Genomic DNA, 22,146 nt, shown 5'->3' with positions numbered 1-22,146 from the left:
CTTGGTTGGTTGGCATGATCACCGGACACAATTTTTAAACTAGATACCCCAATGATGATTGTGGCCAAGTTTGGTTTAATTTGGTCCAGTAGTTTCAGAGGAGAAGATTTTTGTAAAAGATAATTAAGATTTACGAAAAATGGTTAAAAATTGACTATAAAGGGCAATAACTTCTAAAGGGGTCAACAGTCCATTTTGGTCATGTTGACTTATTTGTAGATCTTACTTTGTTGAACATTTTTGTTGTTCACAGTTTATCTCTATCTATAATAATATTCAAGATAATAACCAAAAACAGCAAAATTTTCTCAAAATTACCAATTCAGGGCCAGCAACCTATCAACGGGTTGTCCGATTCATCCGAAAAGTTCAGGGCAGATAGATCTTGACCTGATAAACAATTTTACCCCATGTCAGATTTGCTCTAAATGCTTTGGTTTTTGAGTTATAAGCCAAAAACTGCATTTTACCCCTATGTTCTATTTTTAGCCATGGTGGCCATCTTGGTTGGTTGGGCGGGTCACCGGACACAATTTTTAAACTAGATACCCCAATGATGATTGTGGCCAAGTTTGGTTTAATTTGGTCCAGTAGTTTCAGAGGAGAAGATTTTTGTAAAAGTTAACGACGGACGACGACGGACGACGGACGACGGACGACAGACGACGGACGACGGACGCCAAGTGATGAGAAAAGCTCACTTGGCCCTTCGGGCCAGGTGAGCTAAAAATGTACTTTTTTTCACTCGGACTTCTATGTTATTTGATAGTCAAACGGTTGACCCTTTAAATACAAAAATACATCTACAAGAACATATTCTGAAACTTCTTAAATCCACTAACTTTTTTTTAAAGTTTCAAGCTATGTATTGCATTAGAAAACATACATAGGTGTTAAAGAATGACTGACCAGGAGCCTGTTTAACAAAATACTATGGCTTGATCTGGGCGGAGTCTCTGATCTGGGTCACAAAGATGGCCATACGCGACGACATAAAAGCAATTGCTTTAAAAATGAAGAATCTACATACACAGTTAGATTTGGTATATCAAAGAACCCCATTTATTCAATTTTTGATGAAATCAAACAAAGTTTAATTTTGGACCCCGATTTGGACCAACTTGAAAACTGGGCCAATAATCAAGAATCTAAGTACATTTTTAGATTCAGCATATCAAAGAACCTAACTGATTCATTTTTTGTCAAAATCAAACTAAGTTTAATTTTGGACCCTTTGGACCTTAATGTAGACCAATTTGAAAACGGGACCAAAAGTTAAGAATCTACATACACAGTCATGACAGTTAGATTCAGCATATCAAAGAACCCCAATTATTCAATTTTGATGAAATCAAACAAAAGTTTAATTTTGGACCCTTTGGGCCCCTTATTATGTTGGGACCAAAACTCCCAAAATCAAACCCAACCTTTCTTTTATGGTCATAAACCTTGTGTTTAAATTTCATAGATTTCTATTTACTTATACTAACGTTATGGTGCGAAAACCAAGAAAAATGCTTATTTGGGTCCCTTTTTGGCCCCTAATTCCTAAACTGTTGGGACCTAAACTCCCAAAATCAATACCAACCTTCCTTTTGTAGTCATTAACATTGTGTTTAAATTTCATTGATTTCTATTTACTTAAACTAATGTTATTGTGCGAAAACCAAGAATAATGCTTATTTGGGCCCTTTTTTGGCCCCTAATTCCTAAACTGTTGAGACCAAAACTCCCAAAATCAATCCCAACCGTTCTTTTGTGGTCATAAACCTTGTGTCAAAATTTCATAGATTTCTATTAACTTAAACTAAAGTTATAGTGCGAAAACCAAGAAAATGCTTATTTGGGCCCTTTTTGGCCCCTAATTCCTAAAATGTTGGGACCAAAACTCCCAAAATCAATACCAACCTTCCTTTTGTGGTCATAAACCTTGTGTTAAAATTTCATAGATTTCCATTCACTTTTACTAAAGTTAGAGTGCGAAAACTAAAAGTATTCGGACGCCGGACGACGACGACGATGACGACGACGACGACGACGACGACGACAACGACGCCGACGCCAACGTGATAGCAATATACGACGAAAATTTTTTCAAAATTTGCGGTCGTATAAAAACTGCAAAATTTCTTTAAAATCATCAATTCAGGGGCATTATACCTGAAAAACCAGTAACCCAATTCGGCTGAAAATTTCAGGACAGGTAGACCTTGACCTAATAAATACTTTAACTACTTGTCTTATTTGCTCTAAATGCTGGAGTTTTTGAGATATAAGCCAAAAACTGCATTTTACCCTGTGTTCTATTTTTAGCCATGACGGCCATGTTTTTTGACGAAATAAAAAAAAAGCACAAACTTTATTTTATACACCCTACTGATCATTCAGTTGAAGTTTGGTTGAATTTGGTTAAGTAGTTTTAGAGGAGAAGATTTTTTAAAGTTAGCAAATATGATGAACAAATTGTGAAAAATTGTCATTCAAAGGACAATAACCCCTTAAGAGGTCAATTGACAATTTTGGTCATATTAACTTATTTGTAGATCTTACTTTGCTGATCATTTTTGCTGTTTACAGTTTATCTTTATCTATAATAATATTCAAGATAATGACCAAAAACTGCAAAACTTCCTTAAAATTACCAATTAAGTGGCAGCAACCCAACAATGGTTTTGTTTGATTCATCTGACAATTTCAGGGCTGATAAATATTGACCTAATGAACATTTTAACCCCTTGTCAGATTTGCTCTAAATGCTTTCGTTTTTGAGATATAAGCCAAAAACTGCATTTGACCCCTATGTTCTATTTTAAGTAACGGCGGCCATGTTTTTTGATGGATCAAAAATCGAAGCACACACTTTGTGCAGGATAATCTAAGGAACAATCATGCTAAGTTTCATTCAAATCGATTCAGTAGTTTCAGAGGAGAAGATGTTTGAAAAATTGTTAACGACGACGACGACGACGGACGCCAAGTGATGAGAAAAGCTCACATGGCCTTTTAGGCCAGGTGAGCTAAAAATTGATGAAGTCATGAAAGTGAAAAAATGCAAACATTCCATAGAAATACAGGACTCTAATCCATTCTTAAATCTTATTGTGTTTATATGTTACACTATGGCCTACCTTAGAGATAGGAATAACAAAGTTTAGTCCATATGACAGCACTGCTCGAGTTAGCAACACTATAAAAGTTACATAGGCAGCATTCTCAAAACTAGATAACTGGACCTAGAACAATTATAAATATTTGTAACTATTTTGAAAAAGAATTAATTTATTAAATGTAAATCAGAATCTAGATATACAATGATTGAGTTATTTATCATCCTAGGTAATGAATTTCCTGTGAATGGTGGTGATAGTGAATTTTCTTTATAGTTATATGACAGCAAGTTATCACCTATAATTACCTTTCACATCAAATTATTTAAGGAGTAAATCATATTTTCAACTGTAGTTGTAAAAGTATTGAAGTTTCTGCTACAATTTTCTTCAAGATATTGGATATACAATTATTTTCATTAAATAAAAAAAAAAAACACTTTACTGTTACCAATAATTCAGGTTTTTTTTATTCCCAAAACAGAAGAATTGCTTCATGGAAAAGAAGCAAATAACACATACCTCCATAGGTCTGAACTCCACCCTCCAGCCTATACTACTGTTTGGTGGAGGTGGTTTAAACCTCATAGTCTGCCAGTTGGTTGACTGGATGTTCTAAAATGACAAACAACATAAACATTACAGAGGCATCTGAACCTAAGTGAATTTTAATACTTGGGAAGATATCAAAGTCATAAAGAACTTAGAATTATATCCCATATTGTTTTGAAAATGCACTTTTGTAGTATCCTACAGTGTCAACGTATATTTGTTCCCCAGCAGAAGTTCATATGCAATAATGTCTATTGCTGTTGGAATAAATATTCTATACCCTTTATTCTGTGAGAACTTTTTTTAGTTAATAATACTTGCAAGTTATATTAAACATTTCATTCTATATTGATAGAACTTTGGTAGCTTAATCTATATATACAAATGGAATTTAAATAGATAAGAATATTCATCTGTTGAAAAAGTATGTTCACTGCCAAAGGGTTGCATGCTTTTACATGCATTATTTTTGAAAGGTTTGATGTACAATTTGTTTTGATAAATAATTGCCAATACATACATTTCTCTTAGAATATGCCATAATCGAACAAAACAATTACTGTCTTTTCTTTCGGTTTTGACCTCAGTGAATATCAGTTTTTCAAAAGTCAATAAAACCACATATATATCTAACTCATCAAAAGACTGAGATTGTATAATATCTAAAGATTTATTTCAATAAAAGTATGATATCTTGTAAAAAGAGTTTTATATTCCTGCCCTTTAAGTGACCAAATGTGTCATGATAATGATTCAGATTCCTACAGAAACAAAATCAAACAGTTAAACTGGATACAAACAGATGTAAATGATTTGACATGATGTAAAACAGACATACCTCAAAATGGTCTGTATCTTCTTCATCATTCTGATTGAGTTTTTCACTAAATAATGATATCGGGTCTCGTATAAATAAATGTGCTATGTGTCTAGCCATTGTCTCATCTATACCTACAATAAAATTAAAATAATTTGACTTCTATTGTTCAATGGTATATTCATACTATTTGTAACTATCATTGTATATATACAGTTAAAGGATAAATATTAGTGGGCACTTACAAAATTATATAGCCTTATGGGAATTATAACAGGCTACAAAAGATAACATGAAATTTTTTTAATATTAAAATCATCTATGAACTAATCCATTTGTCCAAGAACTAAAATTTTCATGGTATGATTTAATAGGAAAACTATTTACATTACATTGCCATTTTGATTAAGGGAGATAACTTATAGTATAATTCAATTTTAATCATTAACATAAGTTAACACTGCTGTAATATGTTACATTAGATGATAACTGTCTTTGTTAGCTTACAGTGGTTTATCCTCTTATTAATGCTGCAAAATATTCCAAGCTTAGCAACATATAGAACTGGGGGAAAAAATTCAAAACTCTGATCTATTTTTACCTATCTTGTACTTAATCAAAGCCTACTTACCTCCCTTTTGTAATTCATCACACAGATCTTGGTCCAATACAAGCTCTATATCATTGTAACATTTATAGATTGGTGATAAATAACTGTCTATAGAATCAAAGCCTACTTACCTCCCTTTTGTAATTCATCACACAGATCTTGGTCCAATACAAGCTCTATATCATTGTAACATTTATAGATTGGTGATAAATAACCGTCTATAGAATCAAAGCTTACTTACCTCCCTTTTGTAATTCATCACACAGATCTTGGTCCAATACAAGCTCTATATCATTGTAACATTTATAGATTGGTGATAAATAACTGTCTTTAGAATCAAAGCTTACTTACCTCCCTTTTGTAATTCATCACACAGATCTTGGTCCAATACAAGCTCTATATCATTGTAACATTTATAGATTGGTGATAAATAACTGTCTATAGAATCGTATCTGGACTTGTGAATTTGAAATCTATCATTCTTTAATTCCTGAAATAGACAAACAGTAATAATACAATATTTTGCTGTATTGAAACTTTTTTAAAATCTTTCGCTCTTACTGAACAGAATGTTTATGACATCTTTACACTTGATCCATTGGATGTGTATTCATTGGTATTTTGGTCTCATATACATGATCTTTTTTAAGATGATTTTGGCTTTGAACTAGCTTTCAATGACTTTGCGTCTTTTCTGTTGTTGTTAGTTGTTTTTTGGTTTTGTATCGTTTTAATATCATTTTCTACCGATAATTATCGTTTGTTCTTAAGTTGTTCTGATTTACAACTATCCCAGGTTAGGAGAGGGTTAGGAGCCCACAAAGATATTTAACCCTGCTTCATTATATAGATATCTGTCCCAAGTTGGCAGCCTTTAATTCAGTGGTCTTTTTTTGCTGTATATCATGTTTGTTATTCTTTTTTTGCTTTGTTTAGTTTGTTCTTCTGTTGTGCTGTTACACCACTGTCCTAGTTCAATGTGAGTCAAGGCTCAGTGTTGGAGGCCATATTTTGACCTATAATTGTGAACTTTTTACACATTGTGTCTCAGATGGAGAGTTGTCTCATTGGCACTTATACCACATTTAAGTAATAAAAAGAAAATACTTCTATTAGAATTCTTCCATCCCATCTTTATTGGTCAGCCATCTGTAATTGTTTAAACTAACAGCATTTTTTTTAAAAGTAGGTTAAAAGCAACTACTTTTTTGAAGGATTTTAAAGATATCAGTGATAATACAATGTTTGAGAGATCCTTACCTTTTTGCCTCTTTCCTCATCTGTTCTATCGTCTACTGATTGTGAAATCACGGTCCATCGAGCATCTATGTCAGACAGGTATCCTCTATAGACAGGTGAAGCAGCACTTAAAGCTAACTATAAGTAGACAATACATTGTCAAAAGTCAAAGGGTCATACGAAGATCAGAACTGAATTTTTATAAACAAGATATGATATTATATAGTAGTAGTATGAAAGTAGAAAATTCACCACAGTCCATTTACAAGAGGGATAATTTATAGACAAGCTTGCTTACGATTAGGTATGATTCATTTATTTGTGTGGATTAAAGAAAAAAATTATTTACAGGGGTATTTGACTTTTTGGATTTGAAAAAGCTTGCATACATTTTTATCAACAAAATATAATTTGGTGAACATTTCATTTTGCCAATTTTACTTTATCCACAAAATTCTAAAAAATTGGTTTTAATTAGATTAATAAGTCCGCAGTACATGAAATTTAGGTTAACAATAGTCAAATGTTTACAAAGTTCATACCATGATTGGACAGAGGGGTGCCAATTGATCATATAAAAGCCTGGATTCATCTATATTACAAGCTTGGAATGTGACCTGCAGACAACTACACCCCATTCCAAAGCCCATACAATCCATGTATATATGGTCTGGTTTGGCTGTTCTAGCTGCCTCCCCATCATCACCAAGGGCACTGAAGTCCTCGATAAATGGGGATGGAGTCTTCTTATCTTTGAATACTGGAATTAAGAATAAATATCAATAATCATTTACAGTAAGATATACTAGTTCAATCTTAAAATAGTTTACTTTTATTTATACTTATAACCCAAAACTTAATCCCAGCCTCCCCTTTGATATATGGTACATTGTGGTACAATTTAAGAGAGATCCATAAAATTACACACAAGTTATTGGCTGAAACTAGAAAAATGCTTGTTTTTGGCCCCTTTTTGGCCCTTAATTTCTAAACTTTGGCCCCATAACCCCTAAAATGAATTCAAACCTTCTACTTGTGGTTTTAACCATTGTGGTATAGTTTCAGAGCAATTGAAATCTACAAGTTTTCTAAATTCTAAGCATTTTTTTGTAAAAATCATCCAACAATAAAGAATACTCACTCTATTATTTGGCCGTTTTAACTTTTTTTTTTATTTGAGTTCACTGATGAGTCTTTTGTAGACAAAATGTGCGTCTGACACAAATACAAAATTTCAATCCTTGTATCTATAATGAGTTTATCTTTACCTCCTAATTCAGGTGACAGGAATATAATAATGTAAAATTTATTCTATTTGGTTTGACTTACTTGGTATTTGGATTTCTACTTTACCACCCTTTCTTTGTCTAATGTTTCTAGATAAAGTCCTGCAATATAAAACAAAACATTAGACAAAAAAGTCCATGAACCTGGGGTTATAAAAACCTATTAACCAGTACATTTAATGGTTCTTGGCTTTTTTTTTTTGGTAATATCTGATCCAATCATCATAAGGCCAAAAAGCTACTATTACTGCAGCTAAGATAAACAAACAAAAAATGACTCCTCTTAATTCTTCTAAACTGATTTTGGTTCAATGTTTTCAATTGTCTGGCTGTGATATATGTCATGGTTTAGTTTTAATTAAAAGCTTCTTAAATTAGCTGGAATTTTTCTTTGTTTCTGTCTTTCTGATAATTATAATCAATGAACTAATATACTCTGTCATTCAATATGTACATATGCAATAGTTAAAAAAAAATTTTGAGATTCCTATGTATTTTTGACCTACTGACCTAAATCTAGGATGGCCTTGAAAAATGACTTCATCAGGAAAAAAGATTGACTTTGAGGCTCCTGTTTCTGGTGTTGTCTTTGTCTCTGGGTCTGAAAAATTTCCTACACCCAACCTGAAAAATATTCATAAGAGTATGATTTTTAATCTTATAACAAGAGAGCACACACTGAAATGTCTTGCTTGCTTTACTTTCATGATTTCTTGTTGTTGACATTAATAGCAAGCTGCAGACTAAATATAAAGCCATTCTTCTACGCATTTCTAAGAATAGTGTGACAAAATATTGCAATTCATTAAACATATTGAAAAATGTATTCATTTATTATTGAAAAAGGAATTGGCAATCAGGAGTGGGTGTCTGACAAATCAGAAAAGTGCTCATACCTTACAACTATGTTTACAACCCTAAGGTTGTGTTCATAGGCAAATTTTTAGGAAATATTTTGGCTTAAAATTCCTCAAATGAAAAGGTCCACCAAACTGTTGCATTGTCTTTGGCATCTCAACATGACTGTTATCTCATATGCATACTCCCCATGTCAAACATAAACTCTAAACATATTTACACTTTTCATTCACTTTTGAGAGGTTTAAATATTGAATCAAAAAAGAAAATTTTACAGCACAAATTGTGACTTTTTCATTTATTTTTTTGAAATATTACCAATAAATATCATAATTCAAAATGGTAGCTTTCCCTAGTTAGAGACTGGTAGAACGCTTAATCATACCCTCAAGATATGTGTCAAGCGTCAAATGAAAATTATTGTTTCTAACAAGTTGCATCAGAATTAAAAGATAAATCTCAAAATATTTTTGCACTTTACATTTCTAAAATATATAAGATATAAAATAGGTCTTATATGGGTTCGTCTCTATCTGTTTTCATATATACCTTTACAACTTTTAAAATTACTACTATTTTTAAATTTTAAACTCTTATAAACATGATAAAAGAAAAACAAAACCAGCCCACATAACATAATTACGTGTATTTACTGATATCAAACTAATGTGTATCCATTATTATCAAATGTTGCTTCATACAATTAAAAATGTTATATATATATATATATATATGACTGTATATTTAGATCTTTAAAGCAAACATAAACATAATGATATTAGTACAATTTCATTTCCACCAGGATTAAAACTTTTACATTAGATAGTACTAACAAAATGTTGTATAAAAATACTATTAATCTCCTTTTAATGGCATGTTGCCTTTGAAATAAATTTCTATTTTAATCTTTAAAAACATCAACATGAAAAATAATACCTCCCCAACAAATTTTACTATATTGTACTCTAATAAACCAGGATCGACCTGCATCTTAAGTGTACAAACACAAAGTTTAAAAAGAAGATTTTTTCTTTAACTTTTGCAGAGAAGTGGGAGAGAGAGATTAAGAGAAAAAATGAGATAGAGAGTATTAAAGATATATAATACTATATATCAGTTATCATACTTAATTTTCTCTCATTAAGAAATCACATGCAATTTAAGGAAACTACCGTATGTTGAAATAAAATAATAAACTAAGAAACATTATTTCAAGTTAAAGAATGAGTTCTTCCTTTATTCATGTATTTCCAATCTTCAATGTGCAAGCATTTATAATTGAGATTTATAAATACAGATCTTTCAAATAGACAATGAAATGAATTGTGCAATTTCATTAAATTCGTGGAAATCAAGATGGAATATCAGGTAAAATTGAGAATGGAAATGGGGAATATGTCAAAGACACAACAACTCTACCAAAAAGCAGATAACAGCCGAAGGCCACCAAAAGGGTCTTCAACGAAGCAAGAAATTCCCACACCCACAGCTGGGCCTCAGCTGGCCCCAAAAATAAAAATATGTACTAGTTCAGGGAAAATGGTCATGGTTTATAAGTAAGGAGATATTGTACAAGACAACTTCACCACATATTGAACCAAGAAAGAGATTATAAATAGCTTCATGCTTTCTTCATTACCACTGAAAATTAAGAAATTGACAGTATTAAATACACAATCTTATCAACTATTTTTTTTTAAATTCCTGTATGTGCACCAATATTTTTATGCCCCATACATTTATGGATATTATGTTCTCTGGTCTGTGGGTCCGTTTGTTCGTCTGTCTGTTCATCCTTCTGTCGGTTCGTCCGTCTGTCCCCATTCAGGTTAGTTATTGGTCAAGGTAGTTTTTTATGAAGTTGAAGTCCAATCAACATGAAACTTATCAAACATGTTCCCTAAGATATGATATTTCTAATTTAAATGCCAAATTAGAAATTTTGCCCCATTTTCACAGTCCACCGAACACAGAAAATGATTGTGTGGATCCGTGTACTTGGGACACATTCTTGTTTCCTGTGTTCTTACCTTGGGTATGATGTTAGACTAAGTGGCACTTCATTTGGTCCTAAAGCTTGTTGGATTTCTTTTCTCCTGTTAAAAAATTAAATAAATAAAGTAAACAAACATTTTAGATTTTCACAAGGTCCTTGGTTTGAAATAGTTTTTTCTAATATTTGTGTTGATATGATCTTCAAATATTAAGAACAAAAGTAAATAAACTAAAACTTTAAAAGTGGGTCAATGACAAGTTACATATGCATGGTACAATAAAAAAAATATTTTAAAAATAAGGTAGGCTAAAGACCACTACAGTCCTACATGTATATATTAGCTAAAACAGACAATAAATGGACATTCAAAATAGTGGTAGATATTTACTTAGTCTAGAAAATCTGAAAAGTGTCTCCAAATAGGGAAAAAAAGTTCAGGTGATATTTTCATTTGATAAAGAAACACTCTAGTTTGAAGGTTCTGGGTTTAAAACTGTTGGTCGTTATATAGAAAAAAGATGGTAAATCTATTCAGAATGTGTCTGAAAATTGTGTTAGTTTCACCATCTGAATAGTATGCAAAATTATTTGAAAATGTGACTACTGAGTACAGTAGTAGATAACATCTCCAAATGAGTATCAAAAGGTCAGGTGCACATCTTTAATGTATATAAGTGTATCAAAAGGTCAGGTGCACATCTTTAGTGTATATATGAAACATTTAAGAAAGACAGAAGGATTCTTTGATTGAGAATTGCGAGTGGAATGGATTTCTCAATAAATAATAAACGCTCTTTTCCTAGCAAAATATCCCAGCATGCCACATTTCAACCCAGTTTGCACTTCAGACTACAAACAGTTTACTTTGATCAATTTATACCTGTATATAAACCCTTAAAAAAATATAGAAAAAATACACCTGTTGCAATTGGTCCCTTACCTAAGCCTCATATTTGATTCTACTACATTGAAGTGGGCCAACAAACCCCCATAAGGTTTTCCTGGAGTCCCTTCCACCATGTACCCTGCATACTCTGGTCTCCATGTAGAAGGATGGTCCCTGAAAATATACAGTACTTTTAAACAAAGTAATGATTGAAACATTTACTTGATCAAGTTAGTGGTTATCCTGTTGCTAACTGGACTGTTCAGGAGTTGTTTTTTTAATGTGTTTTTCATTTATTACATATATGCATGTGGTTTAAACTTTAAATATTATACATGTAGTGTAGTGGAAGGTTTGTGGTCATATACAATTGGTTATTGCCACCATATGTTGTGCTTGTACCAATGTACTAGATTTACAATTTATATTGTTTGTTGTTACATGCCTTTCTTTTTTAATAGTCAGGCATCAAAAATATCAAAATATTATTGCTGAAAATTTATGAAACAAGAAAAATTAAGATATCTGTGATTTTTATATTTTTTACATGTGAATTTTGTAAATTGTCACAATTTGCTGTTGGTTTTCCTAATTGAATTGTTTCATATTTTTTTTTATAGCTTTCTTTATGTTTTTACCTCATTGTTGAAGGCCATATGGCTATAAAGGCAACATGGATGTTAGTATATTTGATAAATACAAAAGTGACCAATTTGTTATAAATTTAGTCTATTATCATTTCGAACCTATCTACATTTTAAAAATTGCACTGTATATAAAATGCTAGGTTCTGCTAAGTTTACTTCAAAAATTTATTTATAAAGAAACATATATACATTTTATTTATATCCTTTTCAAATACCATGTATTATTATATTATGTAACTATTATATTTCAAAAATTTTATTATAGATATAAGAAGATGTGGTATGAGTGCCAATGAGACAACTCTCCATCCAAGTCACAATTTGTAAAAGTAAACCATTATAGGCCATGTCTTTTTTTCTAGTATAATTTTCTGTCAAAATGGGTATTGTTATTGTAGGGTTTTAACATGCATTGTTATAAATGATCAAAACCTACACCCAAAACCAAGACTAAAATCATTATTCAAAATTCTACATTATGTATAAAACTTTAAACTTATTCAGATAATAGCAAAAATTTTAATGGACTTTTACAGATATAAATCTATATGAAAAATTTCTTCATTCACTTTTACAAATTATATCTAATTATATCTAACACCTACTCATCTTTTATCTGCTAGTCAAATTTTATTTTTAACTGACCAATGAAATAGATCTATAGGTAACCCGGTGCTCCGCAGGGCGCAGCTTTATACGACCGCAGAGGTCGAACCCTGAACAGTTGGGGCAAGTATGGACAAAACATTCAAGCGTGATACAGGTCTGAATTTGGATTGTGATCAAATTTTTGACATTACATGGTGTTTTTTCACACAAAACAAATGTCAAGATTTTACAAATTTTACAATTAAAGATTTCTTCTTCAAACTTTTTAAATCTAAAATTAAATAGTTGACACAGCATAGGTTTCTGACACAGAATGAATGTGGTCTAATGAACTTAAAAGTTTGTTTTTGCCTTTTAGCAATTCACTATGCTGTTGAATATTAATCCTCTCAAAAAAATGTTTGAAGAAATTTTCTTTTTATTTATGAAATCTGAAATGAGAAAATTTACCCCCACCCCCTTTTTTCACATCCCCGTTTCCCTTTTTTCCAAAACTGATATCAAGTCAAATTTCTATTGGAGTTTGCAACAATAACTACTCTTTTAAATACATCATAAAATATTAAAATGTAAAATAAAGTGCTTGTTATCACTGAATGGTAAAGATTGGTTGGTAGTAAAAGTGAATATACATTGTTTATTGTATAAAACAATAAAAAAAACTTCATCAGCAACATTTTATATTGGCAAATTTCCAATGAAGTTATTTACATAAAGTTATTGGCAAATAAAAATAGAAAATGACATCATAGTCATGTCTGGCAAATGTCCAACATACATTATCTAAAAACATTTTAGATAAGATAAGGAAAAACAGCTTCATCAGCAACATTTTATATTGGCAAATTTCCAATGAAGTTATTTACATAAAGTTATTGGCAAATAAAAATAGAAAATGACATCATAGTCATGTCTGGCAAATTTCCAACATATATTATCAACTACTATTCTATACAAAGAAAGATAACTCCAATTGAAAATTAATTGCTATTGCACAATATTGTGCAATTAGATATTTCTTGCTATTGTGCAATACTGTGCAATTGAAAATTTCTTGCTATTGCATAATACTTGATATGGAATCCTGATTTGGACCAACTTGAAAACTGGGCCCATAATCAAAAATCAAAGTACATATTTAGATAAAGCATATCAAATAAGCCCAAGAATTTAATTTTTGTTAAAATCAAACTTAGTTTAATTTTGGACCCTTTGGACCTTAATGTAGACCAATTTGAAAACTGGACCAAAAATTAAGAATCTACATACACAGTTAGATTTGGCATATCAAAGAACCCATTTATTCAATTTTTGATGAAATCAAACAAAGTTTAATTTTGGACCCCCATTTGGACCAACTTGAAAACTAGGCCAATAATTAAAAATCTAAGTACATTTTTAAATTCAGCATATCAAAGAACCCCAAGGATTCAATTTTTGTTAAAATCAAACTAAGTTTAATTTTGGACCCTTTGGATCTAAATGTAGACCAATTTGAAAAAGGGACCAAAATTTAAGAATCTACATACATAGTTAGATTCGGCATATCAAAGAACCCCAATTATTCATTTTTTGATGAAATCACACAAAGTTCAATTTTGGACCGTTTGGGCCCCTTATTCCTAAACTGTAAGGACCAAAACTCCCAAAATCAAACCCAACCTTCCTTTTATGGTCATAAACCTTGTGTTTAAATTTCATAGATTTCTATTTACTTATACTAAAGTTATGGTGCAAAAACCAAAAATAATGCTTATTTGGGCCCCTTTTTGGCCCCTAGTTCATAAACTGTTGAGACCTCAACTCCAAAAATCAATCCCAACCTTCCTTTTGTGGTCATAAACCTTGTGTTAAAATTTCATTGATTTCTATTTACTTAAACTAAAGTTATTGTGCGAAAACCAAGAATAATGCTTATTTGGGCCCTTTTTTGGCCCCTAATTCCTAAACTGTTGGAACCAAAACTCCCAAAATCAATCCCAACCTTTCTTTTGTGGTCATAAACCTTATGTCAAAATTTCATAGATTTCTATTTACTTAAACTAAAGTTATAGTGCGAAAACCAAGAAAATGCTTATTTGGGCCCTTTTTGGCCCCTTATTCCTAAAATGTTGGGACTAAAACTCCCAAAATCAATCCCAACCTTCCTTTTGTGGTCATAAACCTTGTGTTAAAATTTCATAGATTTCTATTCACTTTTACTAAAGTTAGAGTGCGAAAACTAAAAGTATTCGGACGACGACGACGACGACGACGACGCCAACGTGATAGCAATATACGACGAAAATTTTTTCAAATTTTGCGGTCGTATAAAAATCAGTGTATAAAATTAATTATTTTAAAATCAGATAAGTATGTCATCTTCTCTACTATTTATCCTGCATTATTGAATTAATTAACTAAACAAAACAAGACTCAAATGGCCTTTTATCTAACGAAACAGGTCTTTAAAAATAAAATTCATGAAAAGAAGGTACAAATAAATGAATTCACATATACAAATGTTTATGTGCACTACTTATATGTGAACCTGATGATTGCTAGTGAATGAAAGTGATCACACTTTGATTTACAAATCTGGCAATTATGGACCAACATGTACCCACTGAATCACCCTCTGAAGAAGGTCCATGATTAAAGGACCAAAATTGGTTATGCTTTATCATCATCAGGCACTGTTATTAAAGCTTTTTTTGTATCACCTTGTCTATCTTGTTACTTGGTAAATAGACAAAAAGACTCCCCCCCCTTTATTCACAGAATATTAAAGCATTGACATGCAAGAAGGGGATCAAAAGGAAGTCTTGCCATTGAGGACTATTTTTCTTAATCAGATAATGATTTATTGTTTATTTTTCAGTTGTCATATAATACCTACTGAGGACATAACTTCTCACACTGCTGTAAATTGTCTAACACCTCTCCAGCATTTAGACTCAGCTTGGCAGTTTTCTTTTCATCATCAAACTTAACAAGCATGTATTCCACCTGAAAAAATAAAACAACAATGATATTTTATTTCAATTTAAAGTTTAAAAGCAAGATGTAGGTTCATTGGTGTGTTTATAAATACATCAATAATTTTTTGATATATAATATTATAACATTAACAATACCAATTTTTCTGCACCAGATGCACATTTCAACAATACATGAAACACATGAACAATGACATAAATTTCTAACTTTTTCAATGCTGCATTTCATCTAGGAGAAATATTGGAATAAAGTGTAATTTTTATACTTTTTTCTATCTAGATGTACATGTATAAGCCCCCATAAACCACGCTAGGGGTCAGCGTCTAAGTGGTTCATTACCCTAGGTCTAAAGTCGTAAGCCTTGGAGCAATAATTAGCTCATGCAAAATACATACACATTTTAATGAAGCTATAAATGAACAAAGAAATAATCATCACTTTCTTTTCCCTGTGATATAGCCTATTTGTGCTGATGCAACATAAATCAATCACCAATCAATCCTCCTTTTTTCTCAATTTATTTATACTTGTATGAAGATTTTGTTAACTTTTAAAATGATTAAGCAGAATATACTTATATAACATCTAGAGGCTAACTAGAAAATCCTGATCATGACTAAGACAAATCTAAATTTAGTTTTTGCAACTTACATTTTTCAAGATCTTGTTTACATTTTTGAATGATAAAGCACTTTCTATGAATTACTGTGATGTTCCAATTTAAACGTTTAATTATATGTACCATACACATTTTAATCAATTAAATTCTGGTATTTAAATATATCACTAATATGACTTAACTACACAAATGTAATGCCATGGCCATCCAAAATCAGAGCGAAATAAAAATAGGTTTATCTAAAGTCTGCAGGTTTAACGTTCCTCAAGACCTGGCTAAACAAAATTTAAATAGTAAAAGTTTTAAAGAACAAAGTTTGCTTGTTTAAAAATAAGGAGACCTTGCTAAAATTGCAAATGAAGCTCCTTTCCACCACAGAGTTGGAGAACTAATAAAGAGGATGTGAACAACTATAAGTAATTGTGCAGCCTTCAACATAGAGCAAAACCAATACTTTATACATGTTATATTTATCCACCTCATTATGGGAAGTGCAGAGTTCACACTTGGAAATGAATTTTTAAACAAATGCTGAGGCAGGAGGGTGATTCACTTAATATATTGATTATTTCATACATGTAGGTGACATGGTAACTAAATAAGAGAGCCAAGTCACAGTTTGGAACTTCTAAGGTATTAGACTTGTTTTCAAACACTAAAGCCAGGCTGGTGAAACCATAGACTCCGAAGTGGTATATCTCCTGAATAAGCAATTTGTGTATTGAGGAGTTAAACCAAATTTGTGGTTTTGGAGAAATGATCACAAGTGCAAGGGCCAGTCGTTGTTTATGTTCATTTAGTGACAGTTTTAAACATGACAATACATTAGATGTGCTGTCAAGTTCATTTATTAATGAGCATGATAAATGAATGTACATGTATGACATACAGGCTAAACTTAAAACATTTACAATCAATGAATTTATTTGATATTTTGAGCGAAATGCAATAAATTTTAAATTTATTCAACATTTTTTTTAATTTATTCAACATTTTTTTTAATTTATTCAACATATTTTCTAATTTATTCAACATTTTTAAATTAATTCAACATTTTAAATATATATCATGTATATGGTTGTGTAAAAATTCTTTTTGGCACCATTTTGCTCACGTTTATAGTTATTTTTCTGAAATTGGTTAACATTAGTACTAAAATATGATTGGTTTTTTTTTTTGGTAACTGTTTTCAACTTAAACTTGAACTAATTTTAAGGGTGTCATTATTTTTTTCAATGATTTATGACAAAGGGCATGAATTTCAGATATAAATGTGTCCATTATTAAATATAATTCATATGTTGGAACAATTAACCATGAATGAGGTTTAAATATTGCATGAATGATACTAAAATTGACACAAAAGTATAAGTTTTATTGTTCTAGTAAATTTGACAGAACTAAAAATAACAACTTAAATAATATGTAACTTTAATATATATCATTATATAAACAAGGCATTCTATTTGAAAAGGATTAACAGGAGCTTGCTCAAACTAAAACTAAATGAAAAAATAACCTGGATTTCCATTGGTTTGACGTTTCAGGGTGTTGAAATTGAATTATTACATCAACAATTTGTCAGAGCTCTTTGTATTACATAAAAACAATGAAAAATTCCAATTTTCCACCAATAAGGATAAAAATAAAATTATGAGTTAAATGAATAATACAATGTACATGTACATTTAGTAACAAAAAAAACTTATAACATTATGTTGGTTAAAACAAATATTAATAACCTATCGCACTATATGTTTTGTTTGGCCTAAATGTTGAAAATACCAAGAAGATTGTGTCAACATTCACCAAAAGCTCCCGTTATAGCCGATTTTAGTTTAAATGGCCTGTATGGCACACATGTACAGTCCAACTCCTTTCATGGCTCCTTCCATGGTTACTTACAAAATTGTTTTTTTCTCAAGAAAATCTAATTAGTTATATATATTCAAATATAAAGTAAAAGAGATTTTTTTCCAATTCATTATACTTTCACATGTAAGTCATTGTAAGTATATGTTTCACATTATTTAAGGAGGTCATCAGGAAACAAACAACTCTAAGTTACATACATGTAAGAGATATAAGTGAGTACAATAAAGGCAATTTTTCTCATAAAAGTGAAATGATAGATCCTGTTTTTGATTGTACCAACGTTTTTAAGCTGAGATGATAAAGAGGTAATCTAAGGTGTCATAAACAAAACATGATGTAACACAATAATTCATTACTAAGCCTAATCATAAGCATTGGTCAATGGTGAAAATAGATGCACAACTTAATTGTACATGAATTTTTTGTGGTACCACTAATTCCTTCCTCCAAATAATGGGCACACCATAGAAGAATCCTTGTTTTGTCTGTGTACAGACCATTTTACCTGGGCTCTCAGCAGTCATAAAACTTTACTTAGTACTCAAAGCACAAATACTGACTCGAAACACCAAATCCAGTATTTTGATTGGTTGAATTCTGGGTATTAAAGAGTATGATAATCATGCTTTAAATCTGTATGATCGTAAGGCTTGCCTTTTCTTTTTGGTTGTCTAGTCTTTTTTTAGTAGTCAGTTTATTATGCCTATTTTAGAATCCCACCATGAAAATTTTAAATGTACAACATGTACAAGAACACTAAATTATGGTAAAAAAAATGCAGTTAGCCCCAATTACATGATTGATTGAATTGTTGCATGTTTGACCTCCAGTTGCAAAAATTCTTAAATTACAGTGTGATGTACATGTACATCATATGCATGAAAATACGGATTTTTTGTGTTATTAAAATTTACTGTTACAAAATAATAGAAATTATTATAAATTAAGGAATGTATCTCCCTCATGCAAAGCTCTGATTCCTTTCACGGATTTGGCTATACTTTTTGGACCTTTTGGATTATAGCTCTTCATCTTTTATTTATGCTTTGGATTTCAAATATTTTGGCCACGAGCATCACTGAAGAGACATGTATTGTCGAAATGCGCATCTGGTGCAAAAAAATTGGTACCGTTAATTTTATTAAAACATGATACATACACATTTATATATATACTGTATTCAGTGTTATTTTTTTTTTTGTCATGCTTAACATGCATGTACAGACCTGTTCTGCTATAATTACATCATTGTACATGACTTTACTTTATTGACCTACTGTCATAATACAACAATCAATTTGAAACATTTTTATGAAATGTGTGTTGTCATGGTTGATGTCTCACTAAACTGAGTACACTGTCACCCTAAGCTACATTTGTAGTTTTTTTTTGTACATCTCCTTTTATCTATTTGAGATTTTTTTTTATGTCGCACCAAGTTTTACAGAAATTTATATCAATTTTACAATCTGTCATGTGTCTGTGATGTTCTGTAATGGTGAACAAATACTAGTCACTCAGGTGTAAATGAAACAGATGCTTCTACTAATTCAGGACCAGAACTTTACAATTACAAATGTATCTTATACATGTATCTTACTTAATGTGCAACAAACAGCTCTGTTTTTTTTATCAGAATAAGACAGAAAAACTTCATGCATTTTTCAAAATAAAGTGCCCAGTGGGAACACAGGTGATTGGGGACACTACATCATCAATCATTGCTTTAAAGGATCTTTAATTAGAAAAAAAAAACCATGTTACTCTCACTAAGAACATATATATTGGCGGGACTTGACACTACCTAATTGTAGTCGATTTTATCGTCGGGTCATAGTTAATAAAGATACGATACAGAAACAGAGTTATACTGTTCCTAGCTCTCACCTTCAACCTTTTTCAAAAAAATTGAAACATCTATTTTAATATGCTCCTGTTCAACACATGTTGATTTCAAGTGAGAGAAAAAATCATGAGATTGAAATTGTGTTGGAAGGAGAGCTTTTAAATTTTTAAGCAGAACTGTTCACGAGAAGGTACAATGTACATGGAAATACATGTACTTTCTCTTCTTCTAGCTATGCAATCCTGAATACAAATCATTCAACATACAATTAAAACTACTAGTATGTAAATGACCTTATTTTTTAGTTTGTTTCAGTGCATGCCTTCAAGACTGCACAGTATCCATTAACTATGGTTGATGTTGTTAGTTGTGTGGGCAGTTGATTCTGATCCATAATGAGCCTTTGAAAGAATAAATATTTGACCATAAGCACTTCTGTACTTCTTTCTTAGTAGAAGTAGTTTTTATGACTAAACAAGATGTCATTTGGTATCCGGTTGAAAGAAATTATGTTTGTCTGGAGAAATTATCAAATCTTTTGCCCAAGTCTCTACACAAACACTATCTGACAAACAGTAGAAATCACCCCCCCCCCCCTTTTTCCATTCCCACTTAAAGCTTTTATACCTACACACATGCATGCAAATGAGAAAGAAACTTTGCTAATACATTGGAAATGTCCATTTAGACCTATAATTTCCCTTTTAACTATTGTGATTGTTGGAATCTGTTAAACAGTTGAGTAACTGGAACATTGACCTGCATGTCAACATGTTCTGAATACATATACTTATTAACATTTATTTCAAACGAGTCTGCTATAAAAGTTTACCTCATCTCCCCAGTACAGTATATCACGGCTTCTGCTCTTTAACTTTTTGTACTGATTAATGAACTGTTGGATTCCATGTTTCCTAACGTGGTCCCCATGTTTTTTCGTTTCTTCCCAACTGAGAGGCGATCCTTCTGATAGTAATCCCATTTTTGAGTATGGAACCTAGTCCAATGGCTCGTCTTTTAAATGGAGAATTAACGCTTAAATGGTTTTGAGTTTTTTAAATGTCAAAATTGCAGAACATATATATTTTCGATTTACCAACACATTTCTTATATATATATATATATATATGTTTACATTCAGAATGTCAATCACGCATGCGTACTTCGGCAAATAAGTGAATATTTAGGACGTTGTCAGAACAATCTGAAAATCGCAAGTCATTAGAAGTAGCTAGAAAATTCGGAAATGCAAAAATCTTTCTCTTAACAATCGTTGTTAGTCTACTTTAAGTGTGTCCTGAAGTAAAGTTTGAAATAGTCGCAAAATATCAGAAATTATGGGGCCTTATTGGTCTGGGGAAAGATACGGGTATATTGTCAACAATATCCGGTAATAATGAATAGAGAAAACCTGGGAATAGTATATATCTAACCAAGGATTTGTATAGTGAGATATACAAATCCTTGATCTAACTAGTTAATATAGTCTATATGAGAAAACAGACAAAAAATAAAGAATCATCAATAGAGAATATAGAGAGTTATTATAGATTTTGAGCATAATAGTTATATACCAAACTTTAAAATCCGCGGTCCGATATAAGTATACTATTATACGATAATACGTGTCAATATGGATCCTTTTAGAAAATGAAATATCGAATTTTGATATAATTTAAAAATTGAAATAAAGTTACTTATATATGATACTAGTGAAAACACTCTCTTTATAAGCAAATTAAAACAAACACTGCGGTTTTATGAACAAGATGAATGGTGCAATATTTTGTTATTCGGTTAAAGAATTTCTTGAATATTTATAGAAAAAGCAGGGCCGTAACTAGGGTTCGAATTCAGGGGAGGCAGGGGTTTCGGGGTCGCCGATCTCTCAAAAAATGGCAAAAAATAACCGGTTTATCTTCGATTTCCTCACTTAAAGAAACATCAGTATTGCTTATACCTGCATGAAGCAATTTTTATGCAAAAACAAGCAGAGATCACAGTGCTGTTTGGGTGAGCCAAGGCTCCGTCTTGAAGGCCGTACTTTGACCTATAATTATTAACATTAAATACATTGTGACCGCGGATTTTTTCTCAATAAATCAGTGGCTAAAAATTACCCGCCGTTTTCCTTCGATTTCCTTACTTTAAGACTCACCAGTAATGCTTGATCCTAGAAGCAATTTTTATGCAAACAATTATTATCTGTATTTAAAGATA

General features: G+C 31.2%; 1 protein-coding gene across 1 annotated transcript in view; it reads right to left on the bottom strand.

Annotated features, from left to right (window-relative positions):
• The window catches only part of LOC143053991 (glutamate--cysteine ligase catalytic subunit-like), a 37,130-nt gene extending 16,083 nt beyond the window's left edge, over window positions 1-21,047 (bottom strand). The window contains exons 1-12 of the mRNA XM_076226827.1: window positions 20,759-21,047; window positions 15,486-15,595; window positions 11,406-11,525; window positions 10,500-10,565; window positions 8,122-8,235; window positions 7,655-7,713; window positions 6,868-7,085; window positions 6,347-6,463; window positions 5,438-5,576; window positions 4,498-4,610; window positions 3,630-3,722; window positions 3,129-3,233 (exon numbers count right to left, since the gene is read on the bottom strand). Of these exons, the coding sequence (XP_076082942.1) occupies window positions 3,129-3,233; window positions 3,630-3,722; window positions 4,498-4,610; window positions 5,438-5,576; window positions 6,347-6,463; window positions 6,868-7,085; window positions 7,655-7,713; window positions 8,122-8,235; window positions 10,500-10,565; window positions 11,406-11,525; window positions 15,486-15,595; window positions 20,759-20,908 (1,404 nt within the window). The 5' untranslated portion in view covers window positions 20,909-21,047. The remainder of the gene's footprint in view (window positions 1-3,128; window positions 3,234-3,629; window positions 3,723-4,497; window positions 4,611-5,437; window positions 5,577-6,346; window positions 6,464-6,867; window positions 7,086-7,654; window positions 7,714-8,121; window positions 8,236-10,499; window positions 10,566-11,405; window positions 11,526-15,485; window positions 15,596-20,758) is intronic.
• Window positions 21,048-22,146: the final 1,099 nt, after the last annotated feature.

Source organism: Mytilus galloprovincialis, chromosome 12 (genome assembly GCF_965363235.1).
Source record: "Mytilus galloprovincialis chromosome 12, xbMytGall1.hap1.1, whole genome shotgun sequence".
Taxonomy (NCBI): domain Eukaryota; kingdom Metazoa; phylum Mollusca; class Bivalvia; order Mytilida; family Mytilidae; genus Mytilus; species Mytilus galloprovincialis.
Note: the sequence above shows the minus strand (reverse complement) of the source record. Positions and strands in the feature narration are given on the sequence as shown.